The sequence below is a fragment of the Fistularia commersonii genome, chromosome 19 (assembly GCF_037954325.1).
Source record: "Fistularia commersonii isolate RoL2024-O1a breed Wild chromosome 19, RoL_Fcom_v1.0, whole genome shotgun sequence".
Classification (NCBI taxonomy): Eukaryota; Metazoa; Chordata; class Actinopteri; order Syngnathiformes; family Fistulariidae; genus Fistularia; species Fistularia commersonii.
In genome coordinates, this window is record NC_141302.1 from 177,065 (window position 1) to 192,500 (window position 15,436).

Below are 15,436 nucleotides of genomic sequence, written 5' to 3' on the forward strand. Positions count from 1 at the left end.
GGAGACAATAAGCAGCTGCAAAACACTTCCTGGGACAGCGTTACAGATGGGGAGCTGGAGCAGGAGGAGTTGTGGCAGCTGTCGCTAGCAAAGAGGAAACTGCAAGGTGCTGACCATGTGGCTCGCGAAGAGAAGCCGATCACAGCCTGATCAATAACCTGGAGAAGCGCCACCTCTTTCAGTCCGGGTTCATTCCGATTGATGACACAGAACATACATACTTTCAACGTGTGGAGACACGTTTCCTGATCGCAGTGGCAGAAGTACTGGTAATTGTGGTCGTCATACTGGTGCTGGGAATAGTAGCTTAGCCCCCAAACCCCCCCTGGAAAAAAAGAAGGGAGAAATGAATGTATGTATGTTTATGGTTCTGAAATGGCCATTTGGTTGAGCGGTCACTTCTGACTGACGACTACTGGTGGTTCGGATCCATGACTGGTGGAGAAGTATTTCCTGACCGCCCTCGTTGATCCTGGAGGAGACGGTGATCCTTGCTGCTCCGTACGCAAAGAAACTAAGAAATACAATGAGAAGAACCCAAATGAATAAACAGACCTCAGAGAAGATACAACAGCAGGACACACATTACAACACTAACATTGCTGGGAGTAGAAGTGGAAGTGGTAGTAGCAGTAGAGGTAGTAGTAGTAGTAGAGGTAGTAGTAGTAGTAGAGGTAGTAGTAGTAGTAGTAGTAGTAGTAGTAGTAGTAGCAGGGGGAGTTATAGTAGTTTTTGAAGTGGTAGAAAAAGTGATCACTGTAGAAGTTGTAGTAGTAGAAGTTTAAGTTAAAGTAGTAGAAGTAGTGATTGTAGTAGTGATAGTAGTTGTAGTAGTTGTAGAAGTAGAAGTGATAGTTGTAGTAGCTGTTATGGCAGTGATAAAAGTTCTAGAAGTGACTTTATGAATCTGGGTTTGTTTTCATTGAAAACATGAATACTTTCAACATGTGAAGAAGTATTTGTCGATAGTAGTAGTAGGGGTGTCTGCTGTGTGTGTGTGTGTTCCAGAAAGCTTTTGTGTGCTGTAGGTGGTTGCCATGGTGACAGGACAAAGCCGTGTGGTGTGAGGATAGGCTTTCACACCTGGGGTGATGTCACATGACCCCCCATTGTTGTCAAGGTGTGAACAGGAGCGTCCTGGGGGGGGGGGGGGGGGGGGGGGGGGGGGTCTGCAGGTACATCTGAGATATCTGCCATCAATCAATCAGCCAGGGCTGGTCCCGGGAGCCCAGGCCAACATCAGGACGCTCCTCCCGCCTTTATCCATACATTGATTGATTTCCCTGACAGACGACGGACCAGGCGACCCACAAACCGGACCAGGACATTTACATCACAAGCCTGGCATTGTCTCACAGTGGAACTTCCGGTGGCGTGTGATACCTTTCAGAGAACGAGTTAACCCCGCACACACACACACACACCAATACCGGTTTGACAGGCAGGTGGTAGCTCCGCCCCCTGATCACAGCCCGGTGAGAAGAACCAACAACAAAACCCGCGGGAAACGGAAGAGAAAGAAACGAGACAGTAGGAGGAGAAGAGAGGGAGGTAGAGAGAGGAGGAGAGAAGAAGAGAGAGGAGGAAGAGAGAGGAGGAGAGGAGCCTCTGGGCTTAAGACGTTGGAATGAAAATCAAACCCGCAGAAAACAACCCGGTGGGAGCTCCCTGCTTCCCCCTGCTGGCCACAGGAGGAACTGCATGGGAACACACCCAGGTGGAGAGCTGGATGTTCACTCCATCCCTGGTGGAGGCCGGACGTTCATTCCATCCCTGGTGGAGGCCAGACGTTCACTCCATCCCGGGTGGAGGGCTGGACGTTCACTCCATCCCGGGTGGAGAGCTGGATGTTCACTCCATCCCTTGTGGAGGCCAGACGTTCACTCCATCCCGGGTGGAGAGCTGGATGTTCACTCCATCCCTGGTGGAGGGCTGGACGTTCACACTTCAGCAGGAAATGTCACAAACAAGCCGACACCTGTAGATCCATCATGAGGTCAAAATGAGTGACATCTTCATCCTCTTAATCTTTGTGCACAAAGATGTGAACCCCCCCCAGATGCCTGCTGCCATCCCACGCGTCAGCTGTCTTCGATCGTCATGACAACATGAGCTTGGCGGAGACCTGTGACAACAGCTGGGGTTTACCGCCAACTCAGTGAAAATATTTAGAGACATAACGGAACAGTCGCTCACTGTCCAGTCTGTGACTGGCGGATTCACACCTGTCAACAGCTGGAGGAGACGGTGCTCCTTCTCACTCTCACGAACACACACACACACACACACAAAACAGGAGACAGCAACAGATCGAGGCTTTTTTAATAACAAGTAAACATGTTTGTTGACACAGTGAGTGTGTGTATTCAGTGTGTGGAGAACTTGGGCAGCTGGTTCCCCAGAATGACTCGTCTCTCCACGCCGTCCTCAGAGATGGAGGCCAGACGGACCACACCGCCGCTGGAGCCATCCCTCTCCATGGCCAGAGACAGAGCTGGGCGAACACATAAACACACATTGGATTTAGACTATGAGAGTGTGTGTGTGTGTGTGTGTGTGTGTGTGTACGTACCTGCAGCAGTGAGCTCCAGACACTGCTCTCTGTTCAGTCCTGGTTTGTAATTTGAGTCCATGAAGCCGTAGATGTAGGTGCTGCCGCTGCCGCCCACCGCCACTGGCTGGCGCACCAGCATGCCCCCGATAGGAACACAATACACCTGAGACACGAACACACACACTTTGGTCACGTGTGTCTGCTGATGTCCACAACTGGGAGGGACATGGAGCCGTGCTCCGGGTCGTACCTGCCCCCCCTTGCGACGGTCCCATCCGGCCACCAGGATGCCGGCCGTCAACTCCTCTCTGTAGCGGTAGCAGCTGGCTCTGAACAGGTTGGCAGCTGTCTCAACCAGGGGGGGCTCATCCAGCTCAATGCTGAGGGTCCGAGACACACACACACACACACACACACACACACACACACAAATACACACACACTATCAGCAATTAGTAAACCCTAAGATGCCCCCCTCACCAAGAGTGCTTGTACCTATGGAAGCCCAGCTGATAGGTGACCACATCAGCAATAGCCTGAGTATCTGCTGCTGATCCAGACCTGGAACACACACACGTGACTCACTGCCTGGGGTCAGAGTTCAACCATGACTTTAAAATAGACGGTTAGACGACTGACCTGCAGCAGAAAATTCTGTCATGGATTGGAGTCAGTTTGTCCGTCACTCTGTTGGCAATGTACGCTCTGATGGAGGGAGAGACACACACACACACACACACATACACACACCTGGTCACTTAACTTCACTCAAACATATCAATCATTTAATAACACACACGGTTCTTCCTCACCCTGTGGTTGTGCGTGAGTCAGCCCCGATGACAACTCCTCCGTCATACTCTACTGCCATGATGGTGGTCTAAGAAGCGAGCACATGAATACGCGCACATGCACACATTACATTACAATCATTTGGGAGACGCGTTTAACCAAAGCGACTTACAGTGGAGATGCCGAGGATCGAACCCTGGACCTCATACATGCACTCGACCACTGAGCTACACACACACACACACACACACACACACACACACACACACACACACACACAGTTAGCTAGCAGCCTATAGTTACTTAAAAGATGAGGTCAATAATTGGAACAATAAAAAAGGACATCCAAAATTAAATCAAATGGCTAAAGTTGTTAGTGTGAAAAGTACAGAACACAATTCAGGAAAATGTATTGAGACTATGACGTGTATAAGTGTCATTAATACATAATAATAATAGAAATAATAATAATAATTACTATTGTTAGAGAACCTGGAAATGTGTTTATGTTTGTAAACAACGACCCAGCTAACGCTAAATATGGAAAATATTAGGTCATTAATTATCGGACAAGACACAACAAAGGACTGCCGGGAGTGGTTAACGCTCCGCCTGTCCGATAATTAACTCATGAGCATTAGCCACCAATTAGCCAGCAGGTCTCACTGGATGTAATCGACTCTAAACCCGGATCTTTGCTGGGAATGAATGGCACCAGACTCAGTTCGCTCGTCTCGCTAGCGTCGTGGGCCGAGCGTGAACGGCGTTAGCCTTAGCCGGCTGTCGGCTATCACAGAAGTGCTGTCTCATTCAACCCATTGTTGGTGTTTAAAAACCCCATTGCGCGTCCGACCCGGGGCGGCATCGACCGTCTCCAGGTCCAGAACTACGATACCCACCCCGGTGCTGACTTCCTGGCTGGTCCAGTCCGGAACCATGTCGCTTATAGAAGACATCTGCCGCTGAAAGATCGGCATCATTGACGCTCCCGCCGCCATCTTTTCTCTGTCGACTGGGTTCTGCGAGACGCTGCCCGTTGAAAACAAGAGAGGTCGGGCTCTATTCTTTTAACTTTTATTTTAAAATCACATCATCTTCCCTTGCCGTTTAACGTGATGTTGCATTTCCAAGAGTGTTACTGTTGCGCGTCTCTAACAGGGTTCCCGTGTTGGTTTCTGTTCAGGCAGTGAGCGGACACCTCTGTCCCCGCCGGGGTCCTTCGGGGAAGCGGAAGAAAGGTAAACAAACCCCGCGTCGTTCCCGGTTCCTTCACGGGAGCCTCAGCTCAGCCCGCGTCTGCCCAGCTCCCACCGTAAGTTGCTTCCTAATATCTCCTTTTAACGAGGACTTCGGGAAATAGAGGCACAAAAGATAAAGCTGCTGCTTGAAGCGCCCGATTAACCGGAGACTATCAAAGATATCTTCTCGTTTGCGTCAACTCCCTGTGATTCCCCTCCAGAGGGCCGAGAAGCTCTAGTCTAGGAGGTCTTCTCTCAGAGGTCTTCTCTCAGAAATCTTCTTTGGGAGGTCTTCTCTGGGAGGTTTTCCCTCAGAGGAATAATCTGAGAGGTCTTCTCTGAGATCCCTGGTTGATACTGAGCAGCGGCTGACGCCGGTGTGTTTCAGATGACGGTCCATAACGTGTACATCTTCGATCGGAACGGCTCCTGCCTGTATTATAACGAGTGGAACCGAAAGAAGCAAGCGGGCATCTCGAAGGAGGAGGTGAGGAGATCCTCCACGCCCTGCTGGACCTCGGCGATCTCCGTCAGCCGCCTCACATCCACTCTGTCTGTCTGCAGGAGTTCAAGCTGATGTACGGGATGCTTTTCTCCATCCGCTCCTTCGTCAGCAAGATGTCTCCCCTGGACATGTATCCTCCACCGTCACACTGCCGGCTCAGATGTCAGATGTCAACCGCTGTCTCTCTTCTCCTGCCCCGGTCTGCTACCTTGAGGGTCTCCACAGCCAGTCACCTCTCACACAACTTTCCATGCTGTCCTCCACCCTCTCCGTCCATGGAGCTCCTGCCTGGCAGCTCCAACCTCAGCATCCTTCTACCCAGATCTTGTTCATCCCACCCCTGTCCATGTCCAAACCATCTCAGTCTGAGAACCTCTGCATCTCCATTACTGCCTCCTGTTTTCTCCTTGGTTTCTCCAAACCAGACACCATGTCAGCTCTTCACCTTCACCTTTCCTTTCCTTCTTGGACATGTTCTTCCGCCTCTCCTCCGCCCTCTGCGTTGCTCTGGGCTGCTGACCCTCGGTCACCTTCTTCATGGCTCCTCCCGGAAGCCTCATCTTGGGTTTCTCTCACTGACACACACATGTTCTGTCATGCTGCTGCTGACCTTCACGCACTCACCCCCCAATTGTTTACAGTCTTTGTATACAACTACGATCCCCCAGCTGTGTGTGTGTCTGTGTGTGTGTCTGTGTGCGTGCGTGCATGCGCTCCTTAACCATGTGATCAGGAAGGAGGGCTTCCTGTCCTTCCAGACAAGCAGGTACCGCCTTCACTACTACGAGACGCCCAGCGGACTGAAGTTCATCATGAACACCGACCTGTCCGTCACAAACGCCAGGGACACACTGCAACACATCTACAGCAATGTGAGTCACACACACACACACACACACACACACACACACATACGCACACACACACACACACACACACACACACACTGTTTTTGTATGCAGCCATAAAATGTGACTCAGGCTGTCAGTGTGGTTTCCTCTGACAAAACATTGCACAAGTAAGCCAAAAATGTGTGTGTGTGTGTGTGTGTGTGTGTGTGTGTGCAGCTGTACGTCGAGAACATTGTGAAGAACCCGGCTTGTGTGTTGGGTCAGACTTTGGACAGCGAACTTTTCAGCAGCCGCCTGGACACCTTCATCAGAGCTCTGCCTTATTATAGTCCCCGGGCTGCATAACACACACACACACACACACACACACACACACACACACACATGCACACACACACACACACACACACACACACTCACACAAAGCAGCTGTGTGTGTGTGTCCTGAATAAAGAGATAAAGGTGTCCTCTGTTCTTGGAGTCTTCATTGTGTGCAGGATACCTGTGCTCAGATGTTGTTGATCAGTAGATCAATGGAAGAAGGTCAGATACTGGATCCGAACCTTCACACACCGCCTTGCCCTGTGCTCGCCCTGCGCTCGCCCTGCGCTCGGCAGATGGGCCGCACCATGTTTCCTGCAGTAGCTGGCGGCCACAGAAAAATACAAAGCAACAAACATCAACGTGTCATAATTCTGAGCTCATGACCAGGACCTTCTCGCCATGGCTTTGGACAGATCCAACGAGTTCAAGGTCAACCCAAGGTTCCTCATGGGGTCAGCTGACCTGCTGAAGATGGAAGATGACCTTCAGCAGTGGAGACAAATATCTCCAGGTGGGACAATGGAACTCGGTGTAGAGGGTAAGTGAGAAAGTGTGTGTGTGTGAGTGTGTGTCCGTCCTTGTCTTTATTCATGTGTGTGTGTCTATGTCAGTTTGTGTGTGTGTGCACGCCCACATCAGTTCTAACCTTCCAGCCTGTCATTTGTTCTCAAACCCAAGCATTAACATTTTTGTGTAGCCGGGCGGAACTGGAGCTCCTAAAATATCAGTGTCCGGTGGGTGTGGCGAGGGGGCGTGGCCTGTTCTTAGAGGTCAGGCTAGAAAGGACCGAGCGTTCTTCGGTCCGGACGTTTCTCTTCTGTCTCCATCCTGACCCGGACGGCCGTCGCAGTGCTCCCTCTTTGTGGATCTCTTCTGGAGCCCCTCAGGTGAGCACCTGTGACATCTCCCGCTGATGGCGATTGGTGTTTTGGCCAGCGGCTGAGTACCGTGCTAGCGGTTCCCAGACACACAGCTGGAGTTCCATGCTATGCTAACCTGTTGGTTCAGCGCCTGCTTTGGTCCTGCAGACCTGAAAGGGTGAACGTTGGCCGCTCATCGGTGGAGCTCATTCACACCTTCTCACCCGTTTGCCGGCCTGGAAGCTTCTGGCCAGGATGTGGACGCCACCGCTGCTCCTCCTTGCCTCTTTGCTGCTGCGCTCGGCCACCTCGCTCCCGGTAAGAGCGCCCTGCCAGCAGGGGGCAGCCAGACACACACACGTGCACGCACACACTGGTACACAACAATACTCGGATCCCAATGTCCAGACAGAGCAACAACCTGAACACACACAACCTGCCCTTCGTATCCTGGCTAACACCACAAGCAAAATGTCAGCAACTCGTTGCTTATTAGCAGAGAGCGCCTGCCGACGGTTTGTAGCCGCATGTAAAAATCTAAGTATCTAAGCGTATCTCCTCAGTCGGTAAACATACGTATTTTCTAAACAGCTGCATGCTACATGCTATGTTCGGCCTGTCAATTGATTTCAAATGTGTTAGCATGCTAATATCTATCTTCTTAGCAAGTCGGTCGACCTCCTTGTCTTTCCAGCCAGCCGTCTGTCCAGTAATTCGAAGAGGTATTTGAGTAAGAAGTACTCCCAAGGGATTCAAATAGCAGGCTGAAAATACTCCATCTGGTACTTTGAACTGCAAAACCCCGATTTAGAAAACACTCTGAGAGCACGAGCTTCAAATTAGTGTGTGTGCCGTCTGGGGACTTTAATTGCGTGTGTGTGTGTGTGTGTCTATATTTACTGATTGTGTTTCCTGTCGCATCTAAATCTGTGAGTTCAATGTAAAACACAGTTTGTGATGCCAGAAACCACAAACCACACACACACACACTCACATCTGCACGCCCAATCAACATGTCGAGTCTATTTTAGCAGAGTCACATGGTCTCAGCCCTCAGCCAATCACAGCTCAGAGATGAAATTTGTGTGTGTTTCTCCAGGTGGAGTTTGGCTCCTGGTCTGACGAGGCTCTGCAGGTAATCAGAAGGTCTCCGGTCCGGTCCAGGAGCTGACCGGGCTTCGCTCCTCCTTCACCGGGTGTCTCCTTCCCGCCGTCAGGGAACGAGTCCGAGAACATTCCAGAAGCAACCCCAGAGATTAGGGAACCACAGCCAGAACATTTTCAGTTAACCAGTCTGAAAATGAGAAAACAACACCCAGAATGTTTTGGAGCAGTCCCACAGTTAGGGAGCGAGTATGACAACATTTCAGGACCTCCTGGAACCCTGACCTTGTCTCCTCGCTCTGTGTTCCCAGCAGCAAGCCCCGCCCACTAACCCTGAAGCCTCGCCCACTTACGACAAAGCCCCGCCCACGGAGAGCGCGGCCACGCCCGGTGTGATGGTCAGCATCGAGGACCAAAAATCCAAGCGGAGCGTGAGCTTCGCCATCTTCCTCACGGGCCCGGAGCAGGAGGGCAGCGGGACGGCCGGCCAGCGGAGGTAAGAGCCACTTCCTGTCGGCCCTTCTGGCTCCTCCCGCCGCTGAACGCCCGCTTCTGTTTGGACCGCAGCGGCTCCAGCAGCCAGAGCGAAGGCGTCAGCAGCGAGGAGGCGTCCAGGGTGGCGGCGGCGGGCGGCGAGGAGGAGGACTGGTCTTCGGAAGAGATGCAGAGCGACCAGCCGTCACCGGTGGCGTCGGAGGAGGAGGGGGGCCATAAAGCCACGCTCCGCGGCGGCGTAGAGCGCCCGTTCAATGGCGGCGGCCCCACGTCTGCGGGGGCCGTCCCAGACCTGCGGGACAGCAGCTCTCGCTCCGGCAGAGTCATCAGGTCGGGTTCTGCCCTTCAGGAGGCCTTCCACTCCATCCAGAAGGTGGTGGATCTGTTCTCCGGCACGCAGGGGCTGATGGCGGCGCTGGGCGGACACTACCAGGATCCAACCGGACCTGATTCTGACAGCGATGAGGTCCCGGAGTCCACCGGGTCCCGGAGTCAACCAAGAACCGGATCTGATGATCCAGGACCGACAGCAAACCGCGGCGGGCCGAACGCCGAACCCGAGAGCCAAGAGGTTTCACACACAGCAAACGAAGTTGGCGGGTCCCAGGTCGAACCCGGTCTGGGTCCGGCGAGTCCGGACCAGGGAGTAGCACCGACGGTCCGGCCGAACAACAACGAGTCCCAAGAAGTGACTGGCTTTGACACCGCCTTCAACGTGGGGAGTTCTGAGGAGAGTCCGGGCTCCGCTCCAGGTTCTGGTCCAGAGGTCCCACCGGGCCCTTCTTCCTCCCAGCCTCCTGTTTTCTCCGATGCCGTTCCCTCTGAAACCCAGGTGAACTCCGACAGTTCCAGCTCCGAAGCGTATCCTGCACCAGGACCTGGATCTCCTGGACTCGGCTTAGGGGTCAACTCATCCAGCGCCGAGCTTCTTCTCCACGTTTCGCCGACGTCTGTGTCGGACTCTCACCTCGCCCCTGGTCTGAACTCCAGTTCCACCCTCAGTGAGGAGGAATCTGAGGAGACCCCGGTCCGAGGCGGGCCGTCACATGCTAACGTTGAGGCTAGCGAAGAAGCTCAGCAGACCGAGGCCGACAGCGTCGGCGCCGCGGGCCAGGATGGAGACGTCAATGGACACGCAACAGCTAACTATGCTAGCGTTGAAGCGGACCCCACCAGTGCTACCACCGGCGCCCCTGGTGAGCATGCTAACACTGCCGTTGGCACCGATCCTACCGTGCAAGCCGTCAGCGCAGAAGATATTGACAGTGTTAGCTCAGAAGCTACAGCAAAGGTGAACACCAAGGGGGCTGGAACAGCAGAGCACGGACCGAACCCCGAGGACACAGCCAGCGTCGATGCTAAAGCTAATGCAGAGAGGGGCCGGGCGGGCGGCGTACACGCTAACCCGTATGCTAATAATCCTCATCCAAATTCGCATGCTAACAGCAGGGAAAACGCAGTGTCTCCGTTCACGACTCCTCGAAGGAAACCGTATCGCTTCGGCTCCCTCGGCCCCATCAGCCACGCCCACGGGGCCGTGGAAGGGGGGTCCCAGGCCAAGGCCGGAGAAGCATCTGCGCTTCGTCCACAGGGGGCGCCGCGACACCATCGACCAGGCCCCGGCTTCTACCTGAACCCGATCCTGGACTTCTTCAGCGGGTGGTCCACTCCTAACGGTCAGGGGTCCGATGGAAGAGGTAGCATGCGGCGGGCTAGCGTGAGACGGGCTAGCAGCAGCGAGGAGACCAAATAAAGACAAATGAAAATGTATTTGTTTTTTTTCTTTTTAATGAGGCTGTTTATGGGGAGGATCTTTACTTCGGGAGGACAGTCACCTCGGAGCTGGCGGAGCCGACCGTCTCAGCCCACCCCGTCCTGTTCTCTCCGTCCTCAGCAAAACCAAAGAACACGAAGAAGAGGGTTCTTCTGGCCGGAGCGAACCTCCTTAGCATCTGCTGAGGCTTCCCCTCCAGGACCAATGGAAACCTTGGCGCCCATTGGGCGAGGAGCCCGGCTTGAGGTTGACGGTCAGATGCTAACTTTGACTTCAATAGATCTTAAGGCCTGCACTCCCCATCAAAAAGTGCAGATCAGAGTAGAGCTGGACGATTTGCGTGGAGATCATCTGAGCGGATGGTCCGGCAGGAGGTGCGGCTTCACCCCAGCGGTGAAGGTTCGCCCAATAAACGGCCTCTGAGTGAAACCTGTGTCCTGGTGCTGCTTCGGGGCCACTATTAGCCTGAACATGGTTCCGGTAGCTTGTGGCTAATGCTAAGTCAGCACTTCCTGTTGCGGCGGTTTCATAATAAAGGAAATCCACTGGGTTTATTTGAAGGTCACGTAGGATCTGCCAGATCTGTTCACCTCTGGAGCCCAAGAACCAACAGGGCAGCGGGTCAGCTTCCTTTATTTTCAACCAAAACACAAGGACACGCAGGGAGACGGGAGTCCGCGCCGAGCGGACGAGTCACTTCCTGTCCACGGGTCCTGGGCCAGAGGTCACGACCCGCCGTCCGATCGGGCGCCTCCGCCTCGCCGGGGACATCACTTCCTGGAGGCCGGGCCTTTGTGGAACAGGTAGATGGGCCGCTGTTTGCCTGGAGACAGAGTCAAACGTCACTTCCTGTCGGAGGGTCCGGCTCTAACATCACTTCCTGTCACCCGCTGAGACCAGAGAGATGGTCGCGGACGCTCAGCGCTTCATCGAAGAGAACGCAGACGGGTGAAGAGGGAGAAGACCCGGCCCGACGTCAAACCAAGAGCAGCCGGACATCGGAGGAGGCCCAGGAACGACTGGGAGAAGCTCCGCCTGTCAGCCGGCACCTCTGAAGCTCCTGCTAGGAGCAGAACATGGCTCGGGGGGAAGCCCAGGGCTTCCACCAGGACCACCCCAGGTGGTCCCTCAGCCTCTCAGCATCAGGAACCCCACCTTCATCACCTTCATCACCCTCAGCTGCTGTGATTGACACGTAGGGTGTGTCATGTGACACGCCATCAAAGGCGCAGGAGCAAACAGCCAATCACAGCAGCTGAATGACACAGAGGGCGGGGTATTGCAGGAGTCGATGAGGCCAGATTCATAGGCTGGTGTGTGTGCACACTTGTGTGTGTGTGTGTAGCTGTCATCATGTTGACCTGTGTGTACCTGTGTGTGTGTGTGTGAGCAGCCTGTAGGAGCTGAAGCCCACGCTGTCGGTCAGGCAGCAGGTGAACTGCTCCGGTTTCAGTCGGACTCTCCTGTAGTTGCGGTGAGTGGTTCCCTAGGCAACGGGGACAAACACCTTTAAGCGTCACTCTCCCCAGGTCACAATCGGAGTGCGGGTGTGAGCGTGTGTTACCGAGGCTCTCTTGCTGTGGCTGTAGCGGCGCCATGGTTGCGGCTCCAGCAGGAAGAGTCCTCCCGGAGCCAGGCTGTGATAGGCTCGTCTGAAGAGACGCAGCACGCCGGCGTCGCCTCGCTGCAGCTGCACCCACTTGGTGACGCCCAGACACATGATGACATCATACTGGCCCCGGCCAGGCCACGCCTCCTGCTCCGACACGTAGTCGCCCTGGGGGGGTCGCAGCAGTGTTTAACGACACTTTCTGGGGGGTCCTCAAGACGCCCTGGGCTCCGATTGGCCGTCTGGGACTCACCTGGATGAAGGTGATGTTCTCGGGGAACCTGCGGGAGGAGGGGGGTGGAGGGAGGAGGAGAGGGGGAGCGGAGAGAGGTCCTCGGGTGGACAGCAGCGACGAGGGGAACGAGAGGAGGCGCAGCGCTCTCTGGAGCTCCGCCTCCACCTTCACCTCGCCCTCCTCCGCCTTCAGCTCCTCCCTCCTGGCCAGGAGGTCGTCCGAGCGCCGTCTCCTCTCCTGCTCCACCAGGTCATGGGACAGGAAGTGCCTGATGTTCTGTTTGGCGGCGTGCACCAGCCTCGGGTCCAGCTCCACCCCGAGGACGTGGGCGGGGTTAAACCTGCGCGCCACAGCTAGCGTCATGTGACCGGCGCCGCAACCCACGTCCAGGACCCGCTTCCCTCTGAACCAATCGGCTTCCAGCAGACGGAGCCTCGGGTCCTCGTCCGCCCCGATGCGACCTTCCCACCCGTTGCCGTAGGAACCATGGTAGCCGTAGTAACGGCTGTGGTTGCCGTACTCGTAGCGCTGCTTGTCCTTCTTCTGCGGTGGCCGAGCGGCTCCGGGCAGAGGTCCTCCGTCCCTGCGAGCACAGGTCCTCCCTTTACATCTGAGCTTCTAGGACGTTCCACACAATTCACCTTCCCACGCAGGAGGTCCGGGTCACCTGACGCAGACCCGGCAGCAGCTGAGCACCTACCTGGTCGCCCGAGCCGATCCCGCCAGCGGAGTGTGGAACCTGCTCGGCGCGGCGGCGGCGGATTTTGCCACCGTCTCTGCCGGCTTTGCCGAGGCGGCCCGTCTCCGTCTCCGGTGGCGACCGTCACCGGGGTTACAGGCCTTGGGGGCGTGGCCCGGAGGGGGGTGGGTGTGTCTCCGGTGGAGGACGGGGGGCGGAGCCAGGTCCTCCCGACAGGTGATGGCCGTGTTGAGCTCACAGGGGAGGGGGGACGTCGGAACGCTGCCCTCTCTGGCGGCCGGGGGAACTGCAGGACAGATCACACACTCCTGACCTGGACGTCGGGGAACCCCCGGGGTTCCCTCAAAGCAGGAGGGCGCACCAACATACAGCAGGCGTCTCACCTGTGGGCGCCGCCTCCTTTTCCCCGCCTCCGTGCTGCCTGTTCCTGTGTCTCCTACGGGACTTGAGGGGGGACAGCAGGACGCCCCCCGCCTCCGCCCCGTCCCCCCCATCTCCTTTCAGGTTCAGGGGGTCGGTGATGTCCCGGGGAACCAGAATCTCCACGGGGTCTCCACCTCGTGACGGTAGTGGTGAGCACTGAGGTGTCTCCTGATTGGTCGCCCTGATGACGGCGGCGGGGAGGGAGAGCTTAATCCATCATCTTCCCGGACCTCCCGGTGCCCCCCCATGTCTTACCTCCCCTTCCGCACCTACTGGACACCCGTTCACTCTCTCACCTGTTGATGTCTTCGTCTAACAACGAGTTCAGGTTGAGCGGGTCGCAGATGTTTCCGCCCAGCAGGAAGTGAGTTGGCAGCAAGGACTCCGATTGGCCGTCGCTGTTGGCGCGGCGGCGGCGCTTGGCCGGCCCCCTGAAGGCGGCGCCCATCGAGTAGCGCTTCTTGGCGATCTTCTGAGGCGGCGCCTCACGAGGGAGGACGGTCCCTTTGTCCAATGACATCCTGATCATCTTCAGCCAATCACTGGGATCTAAGGGGGGTTCGTGAGCTGGTTAGCCAATGGAATTCACATGGCAGAGCCGGAGGTCATGACTTATAAATAAATAGAAACCTATTTAGAATTGAAGCAGTGGCCTTTGCCATGCTTGCACACACACAGGTGGTGTGTTGCAGAGCTGCCGTCCAGGGAGGCCCGGGGTCTTGCACAAGGACACTTAGTACTCACAGGGAGCCGGGAATTGAACCGGCGATCAGCCGCTGCAAAAAAACAAACAGCTCGTCGGTGATTTCTGATCATCGATCCTCTAACTTTTCTTTGTAACTATTTTTCCCTCCAGTTGTGTCAGCTGCTCCGCAAAGGAACGCAAACACACCTGGCAGGGCTGCAGCTCCACGGTCATCGATAATCGATCGATCGGATACTCACTTTGTCTTGGGGTCTTCGCTCCGTCCTCCAGCGACACACACACTTCCGGAGTGCGTGTGTGTATGTGACATAAATAGACTTATTTGTGTGTGTGTGAGTGTGTGTGTGTGTGTGTGTGTGTGTGTGTGTGTGTGCTAGCCCCGCCCAAGCCGCTGACTCCGCCAATCGCGGTTTGACGTCATGAATTATTCAAAACAACAAGAAGCAACAGTTAGCTTCTGGCTAGCCAGCCCCGGCTAGCGTGCAGGAAATGGCTAGCATGCAGCTAAAACACGTACACGTCAAAAGACAAAAATTACCGTCGGAAAACGTGCCGTGCGCGTGGAAACGAGCCCGCGCACAGGGCTACCGGCGCACCCGTGCACGCGTGTGTGTATGTATCACAGTGTGCGTGTGGCCGCCTCTGCGTTAGCATGTAGCCGCTAGCGCTCGCCCTCCCAGATTAGTCCCCCCGCCCGGCCGACGGCGCGGCCCTTATTTTTATCCCGTTCCTGAGGCCCCGCCCCCTCATCGGAGCGGCCATCCAATCCACTGCTCACACGCAGGGATGAACTCCCGCCTACTCATGCGGCAACCAATCAGAGACCCGATCGCGCTCGCAGCGACTGACGACTTCCGGCCGGCGGAGGCAGAGGTGCCCGGAGCGGCGCCTGACAGGAAACACGCGCACCGAGCCCGACGACTTGACCGGAGGCTGCGTGTGACGCGCGACCGGCGGCGGGAACGGCGGAGCGCGCTAACGGGTACGACATGGACCGGAATGACGGGGACCGCCCGTCTCCGGGCCCCTCCACCCCGACGCGGGTCTTACAGGCACGGTAGGCTCCCACACGGCACATGGGAGAAGTTTTGCCTCAAGTTTGTCTGCCGGAAGCTTTCCTCCTCGGGCTCGGAGGGCTCCCCGCCGCCCCCTATCGGCCATGACGAGTACTGCAGCCTGCCGTGACCAAAACATGTGACGTCAGGGCAGGAAACTACTCCAGTGTTGAAGGACAAAAGTTAAAGGAGATAGCTCTTTGAGACATCG

General features: G+C 55.6%; 4 protein-coding genes across 10 annotated transcripts; 2 read left to right on the top strand and 2 right to left on the bottom strand.

The window, feature by feature from the left end:
- Nucleotides 1–2,305: 2,305 nt before the first annotated feature.
- psmb6 (proteasome 20S subunit beta 6) lies at nucleotides 2,306–4,515 on the bottom strand. The gene is made up of 7 exons (XM_086165483.1): nucleotides 4,246–4,515; nucleotides 3,367–3,434; nucleotides 3,194–3,259; nucleotides 3,050–3,115; nucleotides 2,805–2,934; nucleotides 2,573–2,717; nucleotides 2,306–2,494 (listed from the first exon to the last, which is right to left on the bottom strand). Exons 1-7 carry the CDS (start codon nucleotides 4,342–4,344, stop codon nucleotides 2,367–2,369), a joined length of 702 nt encoding a protein of 233 aa, XP_086021609.1. The 5' UTR covers nucleotides 4,345–4,515; the 3' UTR covers nucleotides 2,306–2,366.
- Nucleotides 4,516–4,529: 14 nt separating this feature from the next.
- On the top strand, nucleotides 4,530–6,405 carry trappc1 (trafficking protein particle complex subunit 1). Of its 2 annotated transcripts, XM_086165485.1 has the most exons (6): nucleotides 4,530–4,658; nucleotides 4,973–5,071; nucleotides 5,149–5,219; nucleotides 5,823–5,961; nucleotides 6,157–6,293; nucleotides 6,328–6,405. In XM_086165485.1, exons 2-5 carry the CDS (start codon nucleotides 4,973–4,975, stop codon nucleotides 6,283–6,285), a joined length of 438 nt encoding a protein of 145 aa, XP_086021611.1. In that variant the 5' UTR covers nucleotides 4,530–4,658; the 3' UTR covers nucleotides 6,286–6,293; nucleotides 6,328–6,405. The 2 variants fall into 2 exon arrangements, with proteins under 2 accessions (XP_086021611.1, XP_086021610.1); XM_086165484.1 differs by having other exon boundaries at nucleotides 6,157–6,405.
- A 140-nt stretch (nucleotides 6,406–6,545) lies between these two features.
- Nucleotides 6,546–10,493, top strand: LOC147223142 (uncharacterized). Of its 4 annotated transcripts, none has more exons than XM_086165477.1 (6): nucleotides 6,546–6,802; nucleotides 6,943–7,151; nucleotides 7,293–7,442; nucleotides 8,224–8,259; nucleotides 8,540–8,724; nucleotides 8,796–10,493. In XM_086165477.1, the coding sequence occupies exons 3-6, from the start codon at nucleotides 7,380–7,382 to the stop codon at nucleotides 10,474–10,476; spliced, it is 1,965 nt and encodes a 654-aa protein (XP_086021603.1). In that variant the 5' UTR covers nucleotides 6,546–6,802; nucleotides 6,943–7,151; nucleotides 7,293–7,379; the 3' UTR covers nucleotides 10,477–10,493. The 4 variants fall into 4 exon arrangements, with proteins under 4 accessions (XP_086021603.1, XP_086021602.1, XP_086021601.1 ...); XM_086165476.1 differs by having other exon boundaries at nucleotides 6,962–7,151; XM_086165475.1 differs by having other exon boundaries at nucleotides 6,546–7,151.
- Nucleotides 10,494–14,882, bottom strand: mepceb (methylphosphate capping enzyme b). 3 transcript variants are annotated; one of them, XM_086165479.1, is made up of 9 exons: nucleotides 14,410–14,882; nucleotides 14,095–14,240; nucleotides 13,761–14,013; nucleotides 13,425–13,645; nucleotides 13,042–13,327; nucleotides 12,360–12,924; nucleotides 12,062–12,274; nucleotides 11,869–11,983; nucleotides 10,494–11,320 (listed from the first exon to the last, which is right to left on the bottom strand). In XM_086165479.1, exons 3-9 carry the CDS (start codon nucleotides 13,991–13,993, stop codon nucleotides 11,268–11,270), a joined length of 1,686 nt encoding a protein of 561 aa, XP_086021605.1. In that variant the 5' UTR covers nucleotides 13,994–14,013; nucleotides 14,095–14,240; nucleotides 14,410–14,882; the 3' UTR covers nucleotides 10,494–11,267. The 3 variants fall into 3 exon arrangements, with proteins under 3 accessions (XP_086021605.1, XP_086021606.1, XP_086021608.1); XM_086165480.1 differs by having other exon boundaries at nucleotides 14,141–14,240; nucleotides 14,410–14,873; XM_086165482.1 differs by having other exon boundaries at nucleotides 14,209–14,240; nucleotides 14,410–14,866.
- Nucleotides 14,883–15,436: the final 554 nt, after the last annotated feature.